Source organism: Rutilus rutilus (assembly GCF_951802725.1).
Source record: "Rutilus rutilus genome assembly, chromosome: 8".
Classification (NCBI taxonomy): Eukaryota; Metazoa; Chordata; class Actinopteri; order Cypriniformes; family Leuciscidae; genus Rutilus; species Rutilus rutilus.
In genome coordinates, this window is record NC_140222.1 from 26,855,269 (window position 1) to 26,881,915 (window position 26,647).

General features: G+C 39.3%; 1 protein-coding gene across 1 annotated transcript in view; it reads right to left on the reverse strand.

Moving 5' to 3' along the window:
• Window positions 1-25,857, reverse strand: part of ncanb (neurocan b) — a 128,442-nt gene extending 102,585 nt beyond the window's left edge. The window contains exon 1 of the mRNA XM_084416784.1: window positions 25,586-25,857. Coding sequence (XP_084272910.1) covers window positions 25,586-25,644 — 59 coding nt within the window. The 5' untranslated portion in view covers window positions 25,645-25,857. The remainder of the gene's footprint in view (window positions 1-25,585) is intronic.
• Between the last annotated feature and the right edge of the window lie 790 nt (window positions 25,858-26,647).

Genomic DNA, 26,647 nt, shown 5'->3' on the forward strand with positions numbered 1-26,647 from the left:
AAGGGCGTCAAGGACAAAATGTGGCATCAGGCGTCCTCCCCTTTTTGCAACCACCAACTGCAACCTAAAAGTGATTGACTACACCTTTCCCTTCATTCAAATGGCCAATCCAGCAACTAATTGAGCTTGGCAATAACTGCTCGACTGGTCGAGGGAGCGGACTTGTCTCCAAAAGAACCAAATGAAATGAGTTTCTCCATCTCAAGGTCTCGGAGCCGAAGCTGTAGCTTTGAAAAATGAGGTGACAGGGAGCTTACATTGCGGGGGCTCGGCACTGGCAATTTCAAACATTTCCTGCTTTTAATTTGCGCTTTCAGGCACGCTGACACTTTCGACAGCCGTCGACGGGAAATATTTAACTTGCTCTTCTGTGCATCAAGGACCTTCCCTGTGGAATAAAAAGTGACTAGAAAGCACTGTAAGACATGTTGATGTTGAGCAGTCTGTACAAATGACATGTGTGTACTTTCCGCGTCACGTACATAAGCGAACAATTAAAATGTCGCCACTTTGAACCAAAATTCGGTCCAGAACCGCTGTGAGAGGAAGCGACCAACAACAAACAGCAGATACAAATGACCCGGCTCTGCCTGCTTCTGACTGGGAACTGTAAAGGTGCCTCGGTTAATCAAAGTTCCTAGACTGTCGGCTTTGAATCACATCTAGGAAGCGCGCATAAAAACTGTGGCTTTGAACTCAGAGCCACGCTTTCCCCGGCGCACATGAAAAATCAGAAAAAGAAACCTTTGTACAAGAGGAAACTCGTGTTGTGTCGCCAAATTCAGCAGATGCGAGACAGAAACTGACAAAACGCCATTGCAGCAAACATCAGGCAAAGATTATTACATATGCCTGGCAGCATCTTCATATTGATACAGGTTTCAGGTTTTTTGGATCCTTTTGTGATCTTTCCCATAACTGAAGCCACCATTTGTACATCTTCAGTTATGGGAGTTAGAGTTTTTGGCATAAGAAAAATACAGACTTGACAGTTTCTGAATAGTTTTGCAGGCAAAAAATGTATTGCCAATGTTTTCACATTCATTTTGTCTGTTGGATCGGATTGGCAAACATTTTCTTTATGAACTCAAATTAAATTAAATGAACTTTTTTTTTTTTTTATTGGTGCATATAAACTTTTCCAGCGAATGAGTTATAAATTTCATCCATTGTTTTGTTTTATTATTTTATATCCTTGTGTAATTTGGTCTGTAATTTGGAACAATGGCTATATAAAGATAACAATATCAGGGTCCACAACAATGCTTAATATCATTTCTGTGTATTATAAGCAGTTATATCTGCCGCTTTAAATGCTCGAGCTCTTTAAAGCAGGGTGGATTCTGATTGGCTGCCAATGTCAATACCAATTTTATTGTTCATCAGCTGGAAAAAAACTTTCTTTAGTGATTCCAACGATATCGTTCCTCTGTGTCATTCTCATTATAGCTGTAGACTGCACTATTCTCTTAGTGTTAGAATTTTATAGTTATACTTATTTTCCTTGGTGTGAAGTTCTGTGAACGGCATTTTAAAGCTTGTAATGTGAAATTTTTTTTTTTTTTTTTCCTCTCAATGATTGTGTTTACATGTACAAATCACTGATTACAAAAAACAACAACAATGCAAGAAAATGTCATATTTGTGCTATTTTAATACTGCCAAGTTTTTCTCCAGTTTTGACATTAAAAAAACTGCCCAAAAAACACTATAGGCTAATTTGTGTGCCACTCAGATTTTAAGTAATGCCTGGTTCAGATTACACGATTTTAGCCCGATTTTGGCACGATCCGTTTGACGTCGGGTGTCGTGGGGATTCGCAAACGACAACGTGCGTCGGGACGCAAGATTCGATCGTTTCATCTCGTATAGTGTGTCATAGTGGGCGACAACCTACGTCGCGTCTGCGATGCTTCACGACATCACGACAGAAAGACTAGCATGTTTAATTTTTTAACGGTCCTCCACGACGACGGCGCGCGAGTGAGTGAGTGAGTGAGTGAGCGAGTGTGTGTGACTGTGTGTGTTCGCGAGTGAGTGAGTGTGTGTGACTGTGTGTGTGAGCGAGAGTGAGTGTGTGAGTGAGAGAGCGTGTGTGTGTGTGTGTGTGTGTGAGAGAGAGAGTGCGTGTATGTGCGAGTGAGTGAGTGTGTGTGTGTGTGTGTGTGTGTGTGTGTGTGTGTGTGTGTGTGTGTGTGAGAGAGAAAGTGAGTGAGTGCGTCAGCGTGTGTGAGGGAGTGCGTGTAGGCTATGTGAGTGAGTGTGTGTATATGTGCGAGTGAATGAGTGTGTGAGAAGGCTCGCGATGACTGGTCGGAAAACAACGTGTAGTCTGACATGTTTCTTGACCACGACATGACAAGATTTTTAGGAGTCAAAATCGTGTAATCTGACACAGTGACTATCGTAACAGACAAAAAAATCGTGTACTCTGAACCAGGCATAAGCCGTTCATGACCTTTACACAATAAAAGAATACAGTTTTAAGGGATAGTTCACCCAAAAATGAAATGTCATTAATTACTCATCCCCATGTCGTTCCAAACCCGTAAGACCCTCGTTCATCTTCGGAACGCAAATGAAGATCTTTTTTGATGAAATCTGAGAGATTTCGGTCCCTCCATTGACAGTCTACGCAACTACCACTTTGACGCTTTAAAAGTTCATAAAGAGATCGTTAAATTAATCTATATGAATCAGGAGGTTTAGTCCAAATTTTCTGAAGAGACTCGATCACTTTATATGATGAACAGATGGAATTTAGGCTTTCATTCACATATAAATATTCATCAACTCACACATCAGCTTGTAGCTGTCAACGGAGGGACAGAAAGGTCTCAAGATTTCATGAAAAGATCTTAATTGGTGTTCTGAATAAGAACGAAAGTCTTGCGGGTTTTGAACGACATGAGGGTGAGTAATTAATGACAGTATTTAAATATTTGGTTGACTATCCCTTTAAAGGGTTAGTTCACCCAAAAATGAAAATTCTGTCAGTAATTACTCACCCTCATGTTGTTCCAACCATGTAAGTCTTTCGTTCATCTTCGGAACACAAATTAAGATATTTTTGATGAAATCTGACAGAATTTTGACTCCTCCATAGGCTTCCAGTGTGACCGAAACTCACCGGCCCAGAATAGTTATTAAAACATCGTTAAAATAGTCCAAGTAACTACAGTGGCACTACATTAAGTTTATCATGCGACGAGAATACTTTTTGTGCACAAAAACAAACAAAAATAACGACTTTATTCCACTTTTCATTTCCTTCTCTCTGGGCCTCGTAGTGTTTTTGCGCTGCGCGTCTGTGTTGCACGTCATCACGCAACACACACATGACCGGCGTCGACCAATAGTGAGCCTACGTGGTGACGTGTAACACAGACGCGCTGCGCAAAAACACTACGCGAACCAACTAGAGGTCGAGAGAGAAGGAAATGAATAGTGGAATAAAGTCGTTATTTTTGTTTGTTTTTGCGCACAAAAAGTATTCTTGTCGCTTGATATACTTAAGATTGAGCCACTGGAGTCACTTGGACTATATTAACGATCTCTTTAATAACTTTTCTGGGCCAGCAAGTTTCGGTCACACTGGAAGCCTATGGAGGAGTGAAACATGGCTCAGATTTCATCAAAAATAGCTTAATTTGTGTTCCGAAGATGAACGAAGGTCTTACGCGGTTGGAACAACATGAGGGTGAGTAATTACTGACAGAATTTTAATTTTTGGGTGAACTAACCCTTTAAGAGCTTTTACATTACGTCTGGTTTTTAGGTGGACTCTGCGGCAAAAATCTTACCACACGTTTAAATATATAGTGAGTGAATGACGACTGGGGCTGACAAGAAATAACAAGAAAAAAAGCACCTTAAAAGTGACAATGCAAAGACTGAAATCAGTCATTATCCACTGAAAATCGTTCATGAGATAAGTCCAACCTCCCATTCGTGAACGAATTGTTCTTTTGAATCAAATCTTTCCAATGAATCAGCTGATCCAGACCAATAGGACGATTCGTTATGACAAATCGGACTGATTCAATCCAGTTGCAGCTTTTAGCATCTCACTGGAGGGAAAGATTTCAGTAAATTACACCTTATATTCAGTCTGTTCCTGATGAAAAGCTATTATTTAATGTCAAATGAACCACTTGTTCTCTTCAGTTCTCATTCACCACCATTATATGGAAAAGAGTGCGCCACTTGGGTTCCACTGAAAAACACACACACACAAAAAAAAGGTTAGGACACAAAGGTGTGCAAATGGTGACTACTTCTGCAAGTATAATCTGTGTCATTTCATGCGCACTCATTGTTTGAGTTCGTCAAATGTGGGAGCCACGAACCGCGATTGAGCCACTGGAGTGCCAGTGCCAGTGCCAGCTTTGTCTTGCTGGTGCATTGAATCCCACAAACCGGCAGGAACAATGGAGCATGTAGGTGTGTGTGAGTGTTTATATAAGCCGGGCTCTCCGAACAGGTGTCAGAACAGCTTTTATCCATTCAGCCCGCTCCACTTCTCCGGATCCCTTTATGAAAACATGACTCCGTCATAACCAAACTATTAAACTGGGAAGCATATGGTGAGTCCACTGCTTGTTTTCACCCACTAAAATCACACGAAACTAATCGAAATCACACCAAAACACAAAGGAATTCCCCTCTGACCTCCGACACACACTGACAGATGGGGAGGGACGGAGGCCAACCACCCCGAAAATCACATTTGCACATGTCCGCCGCTCAATAGCACGTCACCCGCCTTTTCATGCTGAATAGCTGCAGTGTGCGACAGCTTTGAATCGTTTTTTCATGAATTTATGACACGTGGGGTGAACAGCGAAACATTTGACATCAAAAAAGAAGCTGACCAGAAAGTGAATTGCAATTTTGATACGACAAGCAGGAAGATTCAGGCGGAAAATAACATAGTCTAAACCGGATCTTATTTTGACGCAGTGTTGCTGACATACCAAAATATAAAACAATGCATTATATATATTTATCGAGCACTACTGTGGCAAGCGCTCCGATTCAATTTTCTCAGAGACATGCGCTCGGGGAGAAAAAGAGCTGGCAGGGGAAAGACAAGCAATCTAGCAGAAATGAAGTGATGGATGGGGGGGGGGGGGGGAGAGAGAAAGGGTAACAGTGAAGTTTTCAAGAGATCCGAACAAAAGACAAAGAAGTCTCGATGATCGAAATGGAAGGATTAACACTCAAATAGCCGTCTTAGAAAGTCCTACTTTATCCTGCCTGTGTATCCGTGCTCATTAAAATAATCACACTTAAAGCTCTTAATGAGTTTCATGAAGCTGTAAATGTCTCCGGTGTTAAAGGAGGACTTTCGAATGAAAACGAGAGGTGAGAAAGAAGACAAGAGGAAAAAAATACGCCAGAAGGAAATCGCTCAAAAGTGTAAGGGTCACACCAATATTCCTTTGTCTCAGTCAGATGTAATGGACCCCTGGTGCCATATTGATTCAGAAGCATCGACTCGTTGCGAAAAAGAGAGCAGCGGTGTGAGCTCCATTTGCAGCTTTTTATTTACTTATCTCCAGCAGTTTGATGTAAAACCTAATAAGAGCATCCAACAAAGCAACGCTTTCTCATTTTCCAGGACGTATGGCAAACCGCCATGAGCGACATTGTCAAAATAAATGGCATGTCTTGGATATTCCCCAGCATCCAGAATGAAACAGAATTCGTTCAAAAGGATAGTTCAGGCACAATGACTGATTTATTCACCTTCATGTCATTCCAAGCCTGTATGGCTTTCTTTCTTCTGTGGAACACACGAAAAAAAAAGAAATCTGGGAGAATATTCACACTGCTCTTTTCCTACTGTATCATATTTGATAAGCACATTTCTAAGGCCTCTCGACTGATCGAAACTTTGTCGTATGCAATCTGATTGATAGTTTATTCTTTTTTATTAATAAAAGGCATTTTAGGATAATTGTAAAAATGTTCACCTTCAGGTCAGGGTTCACGTGTGTTTTTGATGTGAAATCTTTAACATAAGAATAACTTTTAAATAGTAATATATTAAGATGAACGCTTACTGAACTGAAGCAAATTAGGTTTACTGGATTATCGTACATCATATATATATATATATTTTTTTTTTTTTTACATGTTAAAATTACACATCGGGCATTTGAGGAATGTTTATTTGCTCAGCTCTCAATCATCATTGTATTGCATTGCATTATATGTTTTGCCCCCCACTATAAAAACTAGAGAGCTCTGATCATAAAATTAAGCATTTAAATATTGTCTTACAAAGATAGATTATTGGGAGATATAGAGTGAAAACTGATATTTATATGCATTAATGTAAGTATTCTGCTATACTGTCTGCTATCTCATTGATTTACATTAAAAACGATCAGAAATTAATCGTACTTTCTGGTCACATAAATATCAGAAATTGCACCAAATTGCACATATACAGTATATATATATATATATATATATATATACTGTATATACACACACATACTGTATATGTGCAATTTGGTGCAATTTCTGATATTTATGTGACCTAAATATCATATATATATATATACTCATTTTAAGCCTCTGAATAAAATGCATTGTTTGTTTTTCCTCCTTGAAATATTAGCTTTATATTCTCCTAATTTATACTATGTAAGTCATAAAAGCTTGATGTTTCAAATTATGATACTCAACAAAGAACACATACGAAAACCTTTTCTACATTTGTTTCTATATTTTTCTATATGTTCCATATGTTAAACTTTTCCAATAAAAAAAAAAAAAAGATTATGATTATGATTTCATATGGCAGGCTTTACAGGGATACATTTGATCTGTTTCTCCACAAAGCTATTGGGTTCAATAGACAAGGTCCTATTCTGGTCACTGTGTTTTTATTGGTTAAGAGCGGCGTGAACATTCTTCAAACCATCTCCTTTTGTGCTCCATGGTAGAAAGAAAGCCATACAGGGTTTGAACGACTGAATTATAATTTTTTAGGTGAACTATCAATACTAGGACACTGATAGCCAGACAAAACATGCCATCTTATGGACCTCTTGCGTCGCAAGTAAGTAAGTCACTAGAAATCCAGGGCACTATTTCTGTCTTAGTGAGAGAATCTTGACTGCTGGCTTTTGTTCCCAAGGGCACAATTTAACCAGCCCTTCTGCCCTTTCGAATCTTCTGTCTTGGAGCATCAATGCATGTTTTTTCGAAGCCACACGGCAAAGAAAGCCAAGTAACTGGGTTTAAACAGTGCAAAGGAGTCTCAAAATAATTAGTGACAAGAATCAAAGTTTCCAATGTATTTATCAAGCTCTGCCTGCTTTCAATGATAAGATGGGGTGATGGGAAAGGAAGAGAGAAGGAGGTGTAAAAAGTCCATGAGTCCAACAACTTACATTATAATACAAACTTTATACTTGTCGTGACCTGTGCATCTTCTTATCCTATCTATCCAACCGACCAATATAGATTTTTTGATGGCCGATGCCAATACAGCTGATATAAAGCAGATATACAGTATATGGAAAAATAAAATAAAATAAAATAAACAGACTTGTACTTTAGATGGCAACATCTTGATTCTGTAATCCTATTACAGTATTTTTCACAAATAAAGAAATTGTTAAAAACAGTTAAAAAAGTTTGTCAATCGTACGTCTCCAGCAACAGCTAAACTGTCCTGTCCGCGTTCAATTCGCACGGACGGACTGTCTTGAACCGTTATCCAGGCTCCAAATACACACTTCAGAAGATCTCACAGCTGCATTCGACAAAGTCTGAAAAGTTTGTGAAATTAAATGTTCATTAGATATTCAAAATCGTTTAAATGATATAAATGAGAAAGTATTATAGCGATCGCCTTTGGATTACTAATAATATAAAAGCAAACGCTACTACTTCTTTGTATACAGTTTACTTTTGTTTAACAGTTCTATCTTATAATGTATTACACAGAACTGTTAACTAACAGAAACCATAAATTAATAAATGGGAAGCGCTGTGTGCTCAGTCGCTGGCATTCTCAGCGCCGCCAAAATAAAAGTCCTACTTCCGAAACATCGGCTAAACAGAATAGTAGATAAACTTATTATGATATATATTTCCATTTATGATTAAGGCATAGCTAATGTTCTCTGAAACTCCGTGAGTGAACAAAATCTCAATATGTCTTCACGGTTTTTGTGCGGTTTCATTGAGAGGAGGAGTTTGGCTCATCTCAAGTGACAGATCTGCGCTGTTTGACAGAAAAAAAAACTGAAAAATAATCTAATTATCATTAGGACATGAAATAATTCAAATAAATATTTCTTATCATTTTTTGTACTTATGGTGGGGGGGCAAGGTTTCATGGTCAGTAAAATAAATAAATCATAAATAAATAATATAGAAATTAAACAAATACAAAAAGGTATAATAAAAAAGCAAATAAGAAAATAAAAAAAAACAAATATTAAAAATAATTGGAAAAAGTAAGTAAAAAATATTAAAATAAATAAATAAAAATAGCAAATAAATAAATATATAAAAAATAAATCAATGAAAAAGCAAAAAAAATCAAAGAAAGAAAGAAAGTAAGAGAGTTTATTTGCTGGCACTCAAGATATAAATAAAGATGTTCAAAGATGTTTGTAGTAGAGTACCAGTTTCATTAGTGCAATATTGTATTGACTTTTCTTTGACATCTGTAGGACTCAGTTTTGACATGGTTTGTGTCAAGGAACATAAGTTTATAGTCTTTCTAACACATTTTTAAAAGCATAAAGCAACATGTTGGTCTGTCTGACAGTGTCAAGCCATCTGTCAACAGTTTTAATATATTCTTCCAATAACTCAGACCGCTGAAACAGTATTGTTAGTGAGAAATAGAGACAGAGTGTTCGAGAAACATCAAGAGAGCAAGAAAGTGGTAACAGTTTCTTTGCAAGTGCATCTCAAGGGCTTTGTCTTGGTTGCTCGCGACAAAAATGGTAATGAACAAATTTGCAAACATGAAAACAGCTGCTCCACATTAAATGTGACAAAGTGCGGTTTCTCCACGAATCTAAATGACGTGATATCACCTTATTCAGAGCTCTAAATCTTTATAACAATGTGCAAAGCCTGTTTTATTTGAGCAGGGAATAATTTAATACACCGTGTCCCCATTTAAAGTCTTTCTTTACAGAAGTCTGGCTGTTATTTTTCAAGCGAATGAATATTAAAAAGATGTCTCTCAATCATTTTAAAGTGTCTCTTTACTTTACAACACAGGACGGATATCGCACAGATGACCATAAAAATCTAAGGACCAGCAATAAAGATTTTAGTTTGATTCCTTAGGTGCAAGTGAAACAGGTTTCGAGAAGTTTTAGAAAAATAAAATAAAATAAAAACCCCTCATATTTAATGCAAGCATATTTTAAACAACAAAGGAGGCAATTCAGTTGGATAAATTTACATATGAGTGTAACTTCAATATAAGCCAAATTAATATCTTATGCTCCCATCTGAATTCTCATTTTGAACTTAAAAACCAGCCTCAGAAATGCACTGCCATCATTTTAGTCATTTAATGGTCTTTTACCCAAATATCACGCAACAGGTTTCGGGCTCTGGCCTAATTAACGCGATATAAAGCGAGCGGCGCGGCCCACATGGCACATGCGCTGCATTGATCAAAGAGACAGTGTTATTGATGAGACTGGAAGGGTAGGGCAGATGTTCTCATTCATAATGCTGCCGCCTGATCCCAAAGCATGTGGGACTGAAGGTAATAGCATTTAATCCTACTGTGTGTTTAATTAATCTCCTTTAGCAAATGCAATGGAGGATTACACAAGTATTTCTCGGATTAGGAAATCTGACGCGATGATTTGTTATCGGACATCTACATATCCACAGTAAGAACGTGACCCCGCGTGTGTCTTTAATAAGCTGTCGATCTGACATTTTCACTCCCTTCGTCATCTAAAAACACTGGTTTATAAGAAGCTGCATATTCAGTGCAGTGATGCTGGGGCATTGCTAGGCGTTTTTAGGGTGTTTTAGGTGGTTGCTAGGGTGTTGCTAGGCCACCCCCTAAACATCATTTAAAAAAAGCAGTCCTTTTACATGATCATCATATTGCCCTTCCTTTCTAAGAGGGCAATTCTTGGCCTGAAAAATGCTGCAATGAGACCAGACGTCATCCCACCAGTCTTCCTCATCTTCATCAACTGCATTTTTTTTTTTTAAGGACTGCAGCGAGAAGGGAATTCAATCTGGAAACCTTGTGCTCGGTACCACAGATTGTGACAGGTACTGTCTACAACATGATACATAGTCTCTCCCACTTCACCTATCTGCCTGGATTGTCTCTTCCCGTCCAGCTGAGAACCATATGAGTGTGTCAGATGGTAGTGCAGAAGTCTGATAAATGGTAACACCGTGAGGGATTCGCTCAGATTTCCACCAGCTATACCAACCAGCATACTCCCCACCCACTCGATTATTTCCATCATGACACAGACTGAGACAGAAAGTCAGTTGATAAGGTATCCATGAGCAGAGGAGACTCATATTATTATAGAGTCCTCGTCTTGCAGGTCAAATGTAGTTATCCCCACAATGTATTCAAACTTGTGCAAGCAATGTGTTAACCTTGATATGTGAATAACCGGTGAGTGCAGTAGCCCTCAAAAAGCCTTGAAATCCCTCAAAGGATTTTACTTTCCAGTGGAGGTCACATATTTCGATACCTCGGTTCAAACTGGAATAATACAGTGTACTTGTTAAGGCTGGGTATCGGTACAGATTTCTTGATTAGATTCTTGATTAGATTCAGATTTATATTATATATAAATAAATCATGTTTTAAATAAAAAATGCTTAAAGGTGAACTAAGAAACTTTTTTACCTTAACCGAACAGCTTCGGAGTCATTGGAATAGTTATATGACTTTTTTCGGGTTGAATGGTGGTCGTCTCGCGTGCCTAAAGTGCCTGTGAGCCGAAAAACCATACTTGCAACTTTGGGCTGGCGGGCCGCCGGCCTCAGCGTCAGGAAGTATCGCGTGATATCAGGTCTCGCGATGTAACGAATTGCTTTACGGCACTGCACACATACACTATCTAAACATTTATATGCTAGCCTTCTGTGTATCATACATACCTCAGTGGACATGGCGCCGTGCGTTCGCCGGGATCTTTAAAAACAAATGCGCATGACGAGCGGGAGAAGATGGGAGGGGGGAAAGTCGCCAACGAGTTTTGACGACAGTGTTGTCAAATATCTATTCCGAAGCTGTAGGGGGAGCTCTATAGAGAAACCCGCGAGCAAAAAGCGTGAAAACAGCGAAGAAATCGGCAAAGCTGCATAGTTCTGCTTTAATAGAGAAATAGGCAATGATGGTAAAAACAAAGTTACTGGCTAAAACCAGTAACAGTTAGGTGGCAGTAAATCACTGTCTTAATGGGTCACTGATTCGTTCATTCATTCAGTAACGAAGCAAGGCTGTATTTATCAATGGGTTATTGAATCATTGACTCTCCCTATTCGTTCAAAGCTGCAGGTGTGTTCACGAAACATCGCTGTTTGTTGGAGACGCACAACAGTTCTACTGTGGCTTTCGTTGGAACTAGCATTCCAAGAGCAAACAATACTGACAATACTGTTTAAAATGTACATCACTTAAAGGAGAACTCCGGTCAATTTTAACATTGAGCTCATTTTTTTGTACATTTGGAGTGCTGTCAGTACAGAGAACAACGACAAATATCGGTGTTGCCTACACCGAGTTATCCTCTTTTTAAAATTTGCACCCTGTTGACTTCAATGGGGCAAGTTTTAAACCTGCTTTTAGCCTCTTAACATCCTTGATGTGTCATTACAAGTGCACAGGTCATGTGAGTGATTCCTTCGGAGTGAACGTGAGTGAATCTGACTGCAGTAGATGTGAAAGATATTAATAAAAATGATGTTTATTCAGCCAGCGCACATACCTGTATTTACATCCTGTTTTCGGTCGAAGTCCACAGTAGTCGATTGTCGAGTTCACGCGCATAGGTTTAGTACCTATGATCACGCGCGTGAACTCGACAATCGACTACTGTGGACTTGAAACGCTCGTGGAATTGCTGCGAGCGTTCGTAACCTTGCACGTAGAGAGCGCTCTTAAGAGCTAAGATACATCGTTATCGGGAAACCCGGCCCTGGTCATGTTGTTTATTTATGATTCACTTAAAAGAATCAGCTCAAAAGAGTCATTTGTTTGTGAATCGGACTACAGTGGTTGCACTGTATATGCTCTTGATTCGTTAACAAGAAATGGCTCATACGAGTCATTTGTTCAATAATCAGACTACACCGGTCATTCTGTATATGTTTCGCTAACAAGAAGTGCTTGGAGTCATTTGTTTGTGAATCAAACTACACTGATCATGCTGTATGTTTGTGACTCACTAAAAAGAACTGGTTCATAAGAGTCATTTGTTCATGAATCGGACTAGACTGGTCAAGCTGTATGTTTTTGATTCACTAAAAAGAAGCAGCACATAAAAATCATTCGATCGTGAATCAGATTACAGTTTCCGAGCTGTAGGCCTATGTTTTTGATTCATTAAAAAGAACCGGATCATAACAGTCATTTGCTTGTAAATCAGCCTACACGGCTCATAAATGATCGGCATAAAGTAAATGATCAAGCACGGGATTGTAAGAATAAATATCATTCAGGATTGTTCAAAAGAAAATCTATATCTGTACCCAGCTCTATATTTTATTTAAGAGGTGGACATTTTAAAGCTTTCTTTAGCACACAACAAAGATGTTGCAAAGACTGACTCAGGATAAACCGCAACAGTGTGACACCCCAGTGTATTACACAAATCAATATCCCATCACATTCGGTTGCACTTATTAAACTTTAAAAAAGCGAATCGAACAAAGGAATATATTTCAATGCCCTTCACCAGTCACTAACCTTAATCCACCATGTCACATGGTCCCTCACCTTCCCCTTGCCAACTTTGTGCTAGAACTATTCCAGCCGAGATCCGTGTTAATCATCTCACGCTGTTGAAGTCCCACTTCCACGCCAAACCCTTCACGCAGCTCGCCCGGGGAGACATCGTGCGATTCCTCTCTCTATCCGCGCAGCCTGAAACAATCCAGCTCTAACAGGTCTGATGAATGTCATCCTGTCAGAGACGCCAACTGTTTCAGCCCCTTATGGGAACGCGTCTCAGTCTTTATTGATGCTTCAAACGTTCGGAAAGAGTTTGTTTCCTCATGCTACCAACAGTCAGAAAGCGTATGACGGAAACTATACTTGAATTACAAATGGGAAACGCACATTTTCATCAACAACAGGTGTTATAATACACTACTGTTCAGTATACCATACGCCGCAGCGAATGAGAATGCATTTTCAGAAAGTGCTATTTTGTAGTTGATTCGGGCAGCTTGGCGGTCTAAACTTTAAAAAGCTGAATCGGACTGCTGCGAGCGGTTGGGTTTCATGTCGACTTTATTATCTCATAACGGGGTTTTTTATTTATTTATTGGCCTGGCAACTGGACGGTTTGCTGCATATGCTGTTTATAATTAATGAAGGGAGAACAGCTCTACTCCCAACACAGTGATACATAATCCCGCTCAAAGGAGGGAAGACAGGGCTACTCCCCGCAGGCTAATTAAAAGCGAACAGTGTTGCTGGCTACGAAAAAGTGAGGGAGGAACACGAAGGGAGTCCAGTCAAACTATTTTGCAAATACAAGTTTGACAAAAGCCTCATAAAACGGCCTATAACTTAGCACTGAGACTTCCTTTGAAGCAGCCATGCAATTCACTGCAATAGAGACTGTGAGACGAACAACACTGTGGTATTTGTGTATCAAAGCAAGGATGAGTACAACATCACCAAACATTTAATGTTTAATTAGCTTTTAAATACACAGAATATGTCTCATGAATCAGACTACATGCTTCACGCTGTATATTTTTGGGATCATGTCTATGTTCCCACAGCCCTAAGATCCCACAAATGGCCTATCCCTGACCCCACCCCTAAACCTACCCGTAACTGGGGTTTAGACAAATCGTAAAAAAAAAAATTCGTAGAAATGTGGGAACATAGGGCTGACCCCATATTTTTAACTCGCTAAAAAGAACTGGCTCATAAAAGTCATTTGTTTGTGAACCAAACTGCATAAAATTGATTTGTTTGTGCATCGGACTACACTTGTTGAGCTGTATGTCTTCAATTTACTAAAAATAACCAGCTCATATGAGTCATTTGTTCATGAATCTGATTACACTGTTTTTGACTCACTAAAAAGAGCTGCCTCAAGTGAGCATTTGTTTGTTAATTGGAATACACTGATTGCATAAGAGACATTTGTTTGTGTGTCAAACTACACTGGTTGAGCAAAATGTCTTTAATTCACTAAAAATAACCAGCTCATATGAGTCATTTGTTCATGAATCAGATTACACTGTTTTTGACTCACTAAAAAGAGCCGCCTCAAGTGAGCATTTGTTTGTTAATTGGAATACACTGATTGCATAAGAGACATTTGTTTGTGTATCAAACTACACTGGTTGAAGCAAAATTCACTAAAAATAAGCAGCTCATAAGAGTCATTCTTTTGTGAATCAGATTATGCATTGTATGTTTCTGATTCACTAAAAATAAGTGGCTCAAAAGAGTCATTTGTTTTGTCATCGGCTCATGATTTGTTTCGTGAATCGGGCTACACTGTGTTTTTGACTCATTGAAAAGAACCTGCTCATAAGTCAGTTGTTTGTGAATAAAAATGCACTGTTTGCATAAGATTAATTCGATTGTGCATCAAACTACACTGGTTGAGTTGTAAGTCCTTAATTTATAAAAAATAAGCAGCTCATAACAGTCATTCATTCATGAACAAGACTACAGTGGTGGCACTGTATGGTTTTGATTCACAAAAAAGGAAGAGCTCAAAAGAGTCATTTGTTTGTGAATCAGACTACACTGGTTAAACTGTGGCTGTGTCCGAAATCCCCCCTCTACCGTTAAATAGGGCACTATTTGAGGGGACAGCCATTTGTAGTGGTGTCTGAAACCATAGTGAACTTTATCGAGTGCACTCATTCAATCCCACAATGCACCGCAATAACGAGTATACAACCAATGGACGCTCAACGGCTAGATAATACCCATAATGCATTGTGAGAGTCGTGTGCCGAATTAATCCCCTTGTCTGACCAATAGATGGCGCTCACAATCATCCATCCATCCGTTTTCCAAACCGCTGGTCCAATGTGGCTACAGCGTAATATCATACAGGCATAAATTCCTTTTTAATTCATTATTAAATTGTTTAATTAAGGTTTATACATAGTTTCCATGACATTTTATCTTACTACTGGAGCTGCCAGTTTACCAAGTTTCAAATAATTATTAAACAGCAAGCACAAACGATGCAAAAGAGGCGCACTCAGTGTCCGAAATCACTCACGCTTTTTCAAGTGAACTATATTAGTGGAGTAATGTAGGGAATAGTGAATGAGGGAATAGGAGGCGATTTCAGACACAGCCTATATGCTTTTGATTCACTAAAAAGAACTGGCTCAAAAGAATCATTCATTCAGCTTTGACTTTTACTATCGCAGCACTACTAAAGGAAAGCAAACATACTTTTCGTTAAAATCCCCATTCGTGCTGATTGTCATAAGTATGGTTAATTACTTCACAGAAGTCATTCCAGTGGTCCATCTACAAGACCAGGCATTTATGAATGTAGCACCTACTGTATGAAGAAACGTCTTTGATTGCAAGACGAGAACAGGGACAGTAGTTTTGTGTGGTGATGATGAATGCCAGTGTAATCAAGCGGCGTGATTGCATTTCAGACGCTAAACTCCCCAAAGCAACATTCTGACCTTCTCATCACGGCCAGAAGGAGATGAATCTTTTTCTTTGCTGCACTGAAGATGCTATAATAAATTATCACTCATCAACAAACAACAAAAGAGAGCACATCATAATAGAAGCATCCTGCAGTGGTGCAGCATATACACTCACCTAAAGGATTATTAGGAACACCTGTTCAGTTTCTCATTAATGCAATTATCTAATCAACCAATCACATGGCAGTTGCTTCAATGCATTTAGGGGTGTGGTCCTGGTCAAGACAATCTCCTGAACTCCAAACTGAATGTCAGAATGGGAAAGAAAGGTGATTTAAGCAATTTTGAGCGTGGCATTGTTGTTGGTGCCAGACGGGCCGGTCTGAGTATTTCACAATCTGCTCAGTTACTGGGATTTTCACGCACAACCATTTCTAGGGTTTACAAAGAATGGTGTGAAAAGAGAAAAACATCCAGTATGCGGCAGTCCTGTGGGGCGAAAATGCCTTGTTGATGCTAGAGGTCAGAGGAGAATGGGCCGACTGATTCAAGCTGATAGAAGAGCAACTTTGACTGAAATAACCACTCGTTACAACTGAGGTATGCAGCAAAGCATTTGTGAAGCCACAATACGCACAACCTTGAGGCGGATGGGCTACAACAGCAGAAGACCCCACCGGGTACCACTCATCTCCACTACAAATAGGAAAAAGAGGCTACAATTTGCACGAGCTCACCAAAATTGGACAGTTGAAGACTGGAAAAATGTTGCCTGGTCTGATGAGTCTCGATTTCTGTTGAGACATTCAGATGGTAGAGTCAGAATTTGGCGTAAACAGAATGAGAACATGGATCCATCATGCCTTGTTACCACTGTGCAGGCTGGTGGTGGCACACTTTAGGCCCCTTAGTGCCAATTGGGCATCGTTTAAATGCCACGGCCTACCTGAGCATTGTTTCTGACCATGTCCATCCCTTTATGACCACCATGTACCCATCCTCTGATGGCTACTTCCAGCAGGATAATGCACCATGTCACAAAGCTCGAATCATTTCAAATTGGTTTCTTGAAGATGACAATGAGTTCACTGTACTAAAATGGCCCCCACAGTCACCAGATCTCAACCCAATAGAGCATCTTTGGGATGTGGTGGAACGGGAGCTTCGTGCCCTGGATGTGCATCCCACAAATCTCCATCAACTGCAAGATGCTATCCTATCAATATGGGCCAACATTTCTAAAGAATGCTTTCAGCACCTTGTTGAATCAATGCCACGTAGAATTAAGGCAGTTCTGAAGGCGAAAGGGGGTCAAACACTTTATTAGTATGGTGTTCCTAATAATCCTTTAGGTGAGTGTATGTTGATTACCACAAAAATGTATTCCATCCCTTTTCGTACATATCCGGGTTTGGTCACATTTCTATGAATTTTCATGTGCGAAATCTAATTATTTCAGTAGCAATCCACACAATCTGGAATTTCTCGCGAGGGCAAAAGATTTCCCCACATAGATTTTGCAAGTTGATCATGCAAATGCAACACTGACCAACAGAAAGCTGCTTGGTTTGAAAGTGACATACGTCGCTACACTGCTGACAATAGACAATAGACTTTTTTGTCTGCGTAAATTCGCTGAAATTTCGATAATGTAACTGTACCTTCACAACGAGGCAGTTACAATGGAAGAGAATGGGGCCAATCAATACACACTAAAATAATCACTGTTTCAATAGTACAGCCACAGCACACAAAGAATGAGTGTTAAATCCCTTACTAATCTTTTCTATGTAAAATTATATCCAATTTTACACTTTGTTGCCATTGGCAATGCCGTTAAGCCATATTTCGACAGCTTGATAGCTCAAATAATACACAGATTTTAACAGAAGAATAAATGTAAGCACATTTATAAAATTATAAGCTTCAAATTCTCAAAACATTGTCCCCATTCACTTCTATTGTAAGTGCCTCAATGTAACAAGATTTTTACTTTCGATTGAGCTTCATTTGTTTTGAACCCAGAATATTCCTCTAAACAGCCCAAAGGGGCTCCGAGTTCTTGATGTTAAACACTGATTGAGTAATGAGAAAAAGGCATTTAAATGTTCAGTTCATATTGTACATCAGCTTAGCACCATGTGTGGTTCTGCATTGGAATTGGCTCTGATATTATTCCTCCATATTGATTGACAGGAAGGTGTGGGCAGTGGATTTTCTTCATCAGTCCGCCATTAATGCAGTATGAAACTGACTGACAAGCAAACTAGAAGCACTAATTACATTCATCAGTGTTCTTTCTATTGCTTCACAGTATAAGGAGAAACAAAAGAACGATCTGACCCATCTCTTCCTGTCAGAACAATGAAGGTCACTGAAAATGAGGTGGAATTAATATCTAGCACTGCAGGAGGGTTGGTCGAGTTTTTGACAAATGTTAGAAAATAAAAAAAGGCTCCTTTGTAAAATGTAAGGTAATTCCATTCCATTTCTGTGATCCAAGAGTCATTGTATAGTCATAGATTTATAAACAAACATTCTATCAGACAAATAAACTATATTTGGGGTTTATAAATTGTTTTGTACCCTCTCAAGCCAGTGTTATTTTAGTATTACTCACATCCTATTATAGTATTAATTAATATTTTGAATTAACTTTTATTTTAATATTTTTAGTTGATTACATTTGTATGTGCTACTGCTTTGTTATATTTTAAATATTTCTATTTAGCTAAACATTTTTATTTTATTTTATTTTTAGTCATTTTAGTACTTGCAAAGGCAGTACTTAAACATTTTAAGTTCTTCTAAACTTCATATCTAACCTAGTAACTTATATTTTAGCAACAATAACAATAATAATATTGTGTTATAGTTAAACTACAAGGTTCTTATTTGGAAGAATATAATTTTTTTAACTGATTACCATACAAAATCATGGTAACAGGGTTGACATTTAAAGAAGTTACTGTTATAAACATCCCTGATCGATGCAAAAAAAAAAGAGCAAACAAAGTATTCCCACTTGCCCTATAGTCAAGCACACTTGGCATAGGCGCCATAAGAAAAGTCAAAGAGTTCAAAGTATCGGCTCTAGATAATTAAAACTTAGACAGAGATAAATTTCAGGGCCTGTTAATTACACAGAGGTGGCCAGAAATGGCAGAGAGCCCACCAGCGGTGGAGACCGAGACCGATTCTTTCTAATATTTTACATTTGTAGAGCACACGTAAAAGACACTCAGAAGGGCACTGAAGAAAGCCACTCTGAATTAACTAATGAGAATAAATGGTTGTAGATAATGGTAACACATTTTAAGGAGCAGAAAATGAAAAAAGTGGGTTGAAATGCAACTTCATGCCCTGAAGAAGGCCCCATGCCGCTACGCGTGGGCATTTTAAAGTTGTCCGTTTAGGACATGTCATTTCTTTAATAAAGACATTTTAACTAAGGAGTGCCTCGGCTACCAGAGATTTTTTCTCCACACTGCATCTTAAATGCTATTTGGATTATTATTATACGTGTGAGGACATTAAAGTGGGTTCTTTGAAGTTTGGAAATAGAAGTGCATGTGAAGTGCACTTCAAAGTGTGCAAAAAGGCTCTCTGGTATCAATATGTCAATGACCAATCTGCCAAATCCCCTTCATCCTGTATATTTAAGAGTAGCATATGAACAATTTTGTTTTAGAGTAAGACTATAGGCCTGTTGATTTCGATGACATCACTAATAATAACAGTGTAATATTTTAGAAGGAAATTGCAATTCCAAAGCACCATCTTTCACTTCATCTTCAATAACATGGCATCTGTAGAGAAAGCATGAACATAAGCTTCTAAATGACTCTACATGCACGACTGGTGTCATAGTTTCTGACTCTGACGTAAGGCAACACACAAATCTTATAAAAGCCGTAATTTGTGCCTTTGTGCTAAACCGCTCAAGTGTGGCACTGGAAAATCGCATTAAGTCCCACTAAAAGCGAAGAAAAACCTCTGTGGGAACTTTTGACCCGAGATGCACTGAGCAAATTGAGACTTGCAGGTTCACTCAGTGGTGTATGTTTCAGTCTGGCGAGGTTGTCAAGGTGGACAGACTGTTTCTAAAACAGCTGATCCCAGCTGTGAACTGATATAGGGAGGACAAGAGAGGTTTTGACATAAACTCCTCAACTGTCACGTCTCAATCATCTAGTACAGCTCAGCAAGCCCTTAAGCATTGCTTTAGGGATAGTTCACTTAAAGGTGACATATTATCACAAGATGTATAAATCTATGATGTCCCCAGAATGTATCTGTGAAATTTCAGCTCAAAATACCCCCCAGATCATTTATCATAGCTTGTCAAATTTGCCCGTTTTTGTGTGTTCCTTTAAATGCAAATGAGCTGCTGCTCCCCGATCCTTTACACGAGCTTCGGATACTCCAGCAATAACAAACGCGAATTTCACTCATCCAAAATCTCAGAAATAACCACCAGTGGCGGAGTGAAGCCTTATGGAGAGACTCAGGAAGAGGTTGTGGATGGTGAATGGTTAGTGGATACATTTATGTAGTTCTTGTGGAGTTACTGATTCATCTTATCGACTTGCATGCAACGTCATGTTTAACTGTTTAACGTCACAAGTTGACACAGTTCCCTGAGGTCTTTATAAGACAGCTGTGACATTTTTTGGTCAAAATACCACAAGGATGAAGCCTAAGCGACAGATGGCATGCTTTGCTTGAACTTTTGCCATTGCATTAGAACTGGTTACACTGTTGTCAGATTAAGGGGCAGTAATATTATAATAAGATCCCCTTCCTACGTCAGAAGGGGAGCGAAATCTGATCGGCTTATTTTTAAGAAAGTAAGAAAGGCTTACCAAAATAAAGTTACTGGGTTGACACTTTTCACGTTTTCTGGGTTGGTAGATGCACTGGGGACCCGATTGTAGCACTAATGCTGGGTACACACCAAAAGATAATCGGGCTGGTTTTGGGCCGATTTCCCCCCTTCCGACAATCCTAGCTATGTCCCGATTATCTTGATGGTTCTACAGATTATCTTATCAGATTTTCCCTTAGTGCGAGGTGTGTTAAGAGTGTCCGAACCTGCTCGGAAGAACGTCGGAGCCGCCCCGATCGCGAATCGTAAATATTCACGATCAGAAATCCTGATGTGTGGGGGGAACCCCGAGGACAAACGCACACACGCTCTGGAGATTATCACGTGAAACGAAACAATATCCGATGATGGAAGACGGAAGCATAACAAACGCAGTCATGGCGCAAGCACAAAGTGAAATTGATGTGGACGGCAGAAATGGAGGATCAGCTTGTTGATCATTCCAACAAGTATTGTTGTATCATCGCAATTTCTTCCTGCATATCGTCCGGCATGCTTATTCTGAAGACTCGCGAGATTTGGCGAGATTTCCTGTGTTCACAGTCAAGACTCTGGTTGAAAATCTGTTCATGTGTGGCGTGCTGTCTTTGTCACATCATGGCACACCACACACTATAGGAGCAAAACGGTTAAATCTAGGATTTTTTGTCCTCATGTTTGTGGTCTATCACATTTTGAAAATCTTATAAGATGTAAAAAATATTTTGGTGTGTACCCAGCATTAAACACGGAAAAAGTCAGATTCCTCAGTAGTTCATAACAGTGCTGTTATTGTTAACTAAAATAGCAATATTTAGGGATCCATGATATATCAGCCACCGTATCGCTATCGGACGATATATGTTCATTTATAATGTTATCGTTATCGGCCTGATAAGAGAACATGGCCGATATATTAAAGCCTATAAATAATGGATTATTTGGGATATGGCTTTTAATGGTGAGACTGTTTTTGTAATCAGGCTCTCAAAATTATATAAAAATTTGGTTTTCGTTTTATCGACCAATTTATCGGTTTTCAAATATAAAGAATTATCGTATCAGTAAAAATGTTCATATCGCTTCATCCCTAGTAAAATTAGTATTATGGTGTTTTCACGTTGTAATTGCATGGAAAAGAGAGAGAACAACATATTTTGTGTTCCTCAAAAGAAAGGAACAATATGATGCATTTTCATTTTTGGGTGAACTGTCCTTTTAAGAGAGGTTGCACAAGTTACTGTGAAAAACTACAGAACAATGCACTGTATCTGCGTGCACTGAAATCGAATAAATCTACAAACATCTATCCCATTTAATTCATTGCCGGAGAAACAAATATGTGCTCACGTGTGTCAACATGTTTCTCGTCAAGCAGAAGGAATCAATAACTGGAAAAAAATGAACTGTTCCTCATACTACGTAATAGTATGAACCCAACGACACAATCTGAACCTCTATAAAAGTCATTTCCATGTTAATGAATGATATATTGAAATATCTGGCAAGGCGAAAACCTCATTGTCAAGGCAAACTAATCTCTGACAGAACGCTATGGCATGCGCAGATTACATTTATGAAGCCTGATGGAAACAGAAAGATGGGGTGCAACCAGGAATACAGTAGCTGTACGATTACTGAAGTGCTTCTAATGCATAGACAAAGAGAATAAGAATAGGATTAATAAAAACAAGCCACACAGAGCGATTGGGTTTGCTTGTTTCAAACCGCCTTGATTTGCAGCAACAGTCTTGCAGTAAATATTTGCATGCTTTAGGTGAACTATCGCTTTACTAAAACGATGCATCATGCTATGCTAGTTAAGCAGCGAGATAATTCATTAAATGGGAAATGCACCCCTCTTTAACTTGAAGTTGCAATAAAAATCCATGGGGTTCAATGTTGTTTTGGACCCCATTGACTTCCATTATGCGGACTAAAAACCACTACGTTTTCAAAACAAATCTTACTTTGTGTTCCACAGAAGAAGAAAAAATCCTATACCTCTTCAGCTCATGGATGTTGACAATCCCCCCAAAAAAACAAGCACTTGTGAGGCAAAGATGAATGCAGCTGGAGCCACAAGGCCATTTGTCCTGTGAACCACCACTCATCAGTCTTTTCTCAGCTTTGCTGTCGTCCCGAATGCAAACGCAAAGAGGAGCAGGGCATTTTCTTCTTGGAGCAAATATCATTTCCAGCTATGCTGCTGGTCTTGTTCATTTTATTAGCAGCCAGCTGCTGTGTTCACAATGGCCAAAGCTTGGGAACTGTCCAGTGCTGAAAACACAGGTTAAAAATAACAAGAAACAAGGAGGACAGAGCACTGTGAAAATTGCTGGCATAATTATCAGGCTTCTTTTCCTTCTGGACCTCTCCCACAGGGTAAGCGATAAAACATTTTCTAAATGAATCTTTAAACCGCAAGGTAGTGTGTTTTTGTCTGAGCGGACCTGCGGGCCAAATGGAATCTATTCAAGAGAGAAAAATAATTAATGCTGAAAAGAAATTAAAATGAATCTTTTCTTTTCCCGCTGCAAAGTTAAACCCGTACAGTCCCATTTAGAATCCAGCAAAACACAGACCAAGTGTCATGATTCATTTAAGGTGTTTAAGAAGGCAAATGCCCATTCTGAATAATGTATTCCAGGTCTGGGCGCCGATAAATATTCAAGCTTTGGGTGAAGGCGGATTGGCAGCTGACACATGTAGTAGAGACAGCAGCTGCCAACCGGTTCCTCTGGCTCATGGGATTAGACACAGCTACTCTTTCTTGTCAGCTGTCAATCAAGAGAGCGTGTGCACACACTGTGAAACACCAACCTGGATAAGTGCGGGCATAAATTAAGACATTTACAGACTACCAAGTTTGCATAATTAAACACAGCCTTTGTCACGTCTTCGTCACAAAAAATAATTGTAGTCGGCATTCTTCGAGGTGACTTGTGCAGGAACAACAAACTAGCATGAAGTTTCCCTAAATTGCAATTTCCTGAGTAATTTTAGTAGACTTGGTCCATTAAGTATGGAGCATGCTAATTTACGACAAGGACATTATCTCCAGAAATTCAAAGGCATTTAGCTGTCTGGATGCTATTCAAGTACAATTTCAATTCCACCTGTCATCGCAGCTCCCCCCCCCCCCCCCCCCTCCCTCCCTCCCAATACCGTATGATTGTTGGCACTAAACTACGCAGTCGAGCGGAAACGCCAATTATTAAAATGTGAGAATCAATCAAGTGCCCTCTAAAAGTCACCCGACGCCAAAACGGTTGCGCTCCAAGGCAATTTCCACTTTTTTCTTCAAAAGACAACATGCTCAGAGGTGTTCCGCTGGCATTTAGGAATATACAGGGAGAAGAAGAGGGCGCTCAGATAAAGAGCAGAATGGATGCCCCAAGGAGATATACTGAGGTTCTGAAGCCAACATGAAAGGCTGCTTGGTTTGGCAAGCCTGCGCTGCTCCACTGGGACTTCGTTTTGGAAAGAAAGGTCTTTGAACCTGAAAGCGCCGTATCGGCGCACTCACCCTGATATAGATGCAACCAGTACAGGGTTGCTTGAGGGTGACAGGGTGTGTGTTTAGTGACATAGACTAAGGAGACACCCATATGTTTATTTGGTGAATTAAAAATAGGGATAGACAAATACTAAAATTGGCAACTCTCAACAAAAATGTTGATGTAAACCATTGCCATTATGAACACCCCGTAGGTATGGTGGTATATGAGTTACTGTACAAGAAGAGAAGAGAAGAGAAGAGAAGAGAAGAGAAGAGAAGAGAAGAGAAGAGAAGAGAAGAGAAGAAAAGAGAAGAGAAGAGAAGAGAAGAGAAGAGAAGAGAAGAGAAGAGAAGAGAAGAGAAGAGAAGAGTAACGCTATCTAAGAACCTTACCACACAGCAACCAATTTGCTGCAAAACAGCTGCCTGAAATTTCCCCAGGGTACCTGGAGCCAAGACTTGCACCACTTTCTATTTCTGATGCTCTTTGACAAATAACACACATCTTCACATTCAAAAGTCACTCTGCTGTACTTTTCTCTCGTCAGCATCAAGACTTGTTGCAGACTGATGCGCAAAAGCACCTGGAGTGCTCCGTCAGGTAGAGACTCAGCGGTTCAGACCGAACAGAGACAGTCATGACAGAATGCCAAGGGAAATTCGGGTCTGTCTTCCTCTCCCACCAGCTACACGCTGTCGTTCGAGGCGGGCACAAGACTGGCAGCGCTCAGCACTTGTCAGCTTTAAACAGCACCCAGCTGACACTCTGCAAATGAGAAAAACAATGCGGGTCCCTTTCTATCCCAAAGTTCGCACTCGTTGTTTTATGATGGGATTTCTTTCAACCACCTCACATCAAGGCATTGCAGCAAATGACAGCTTGCAGGTGGGGGGTTATATCAAGGCAAGGAAAATGAGTCACTTGTCCTGTTTTCCCCATATCCACATATGAACATTCAGGCACTTGTAATGTCACTATAGAGTAATGTAGATATATAAAAAGTCTCATTTAATCATACTAGTACTTTCCAAAACACTTAATAGGCTATTTGAGAAGAGAAGTGATTAACTGTCAGGGAACAGAACAAAAATTAGATTTTAAACATTACATAGCACTCAACTTTTCATATATTTTATATCTGACCAGAATACAAATAATGTAAATAAAAACATTGCTCATCAATAGACTTCTGCACTGAACAACCGTTCAATATCTTAGTGCTCCTGGTTTTGTCCTCTTGACTGTCCTCACTGAGGTATTGCGCTAGGCAAGGGTTTTCCTGAACACAAAACATCCTACACCACATTATACATTAATAATAAGACGCAATCATAATAATATCCCTTGTTCTCACCTTCTCTGAAGTAAAGCGCGTCGTCGCCTCAGACAGTCCAGAGGAATGCCGCGTCGCATCAGATACAGCAGAGTAGGTGATAACAGCCGCTGAGGTAAACCATTCAAAAATGTATAAATCTGTTTAGTCTCACAAATGTGTTGAAATGGACTCCTTGGTTAAAATCATTCAGAATATTTCGATATTTCTCCTCAGCCTGCGTCTCGTGCTGCGCTCGCGCAGAGAAGAGCTCGAAACGGCGCGCACTTCGCCGGTCGCGAGGAGACACTGAACAAAAGCGCGTGCGGAGGCTCAGAGCGTTTCCCCCCTCACCTCACCAAAGAGAACGTAGCAGATGCTGAGGCAAGAGAGTGCGTTAGATGGTATAGACAATTCTCTGTGGACTTCGGTGGGGGATGGATAATATTTTGCACAATATATCAGCGATTCCGTCCTTTGTTTGGTTATTTGATTGGGCAGATTTGTTTTACAGGCTGCGAACTATGAAGAATTTGGTGGGTTGATCTGACTCAAATTATTTGAATCCCCCAAAAAGGAAGTTACAACAAAAAGTATATATTGTTTATGTATTGTACATGCATATAGCGAATAAGAGTCTTTTCAAATGACCAAGTAGGCTACCACACACGTTATATATTATTTACTGTTAAAAGATTAAATGAGCAATAAGTTATGACAACATATGTTTTTACTTTGCTTTTACGCATCAAAATAAGTTTAGTAATTTTCACCTTTTTTCATAAGTTATACAAGATTCAACCCATTTTTTATTTCAGTTTAATGTAATTTAAGTTGAAATGACTTAAACATCCACGTTGATTGTACTTAAAAAAAAAAGTAAGGCAGGAGCTTTTTTACAGTGTATAGTACGCCGAAATGCGTTCGATGTAACCATAGCAACATCGCCAAAATACTGTACGATAATTATTATTATTTTTTCTAAACTTTAGCGTTTATCGCACATCTTCTCTATGTTTAAACATTTATCGTAATGTGATCAAATCAGATTAAAAACTGTATACATTTCCAAGATATGTCCAAATTCACCTAAAAATGGCTATT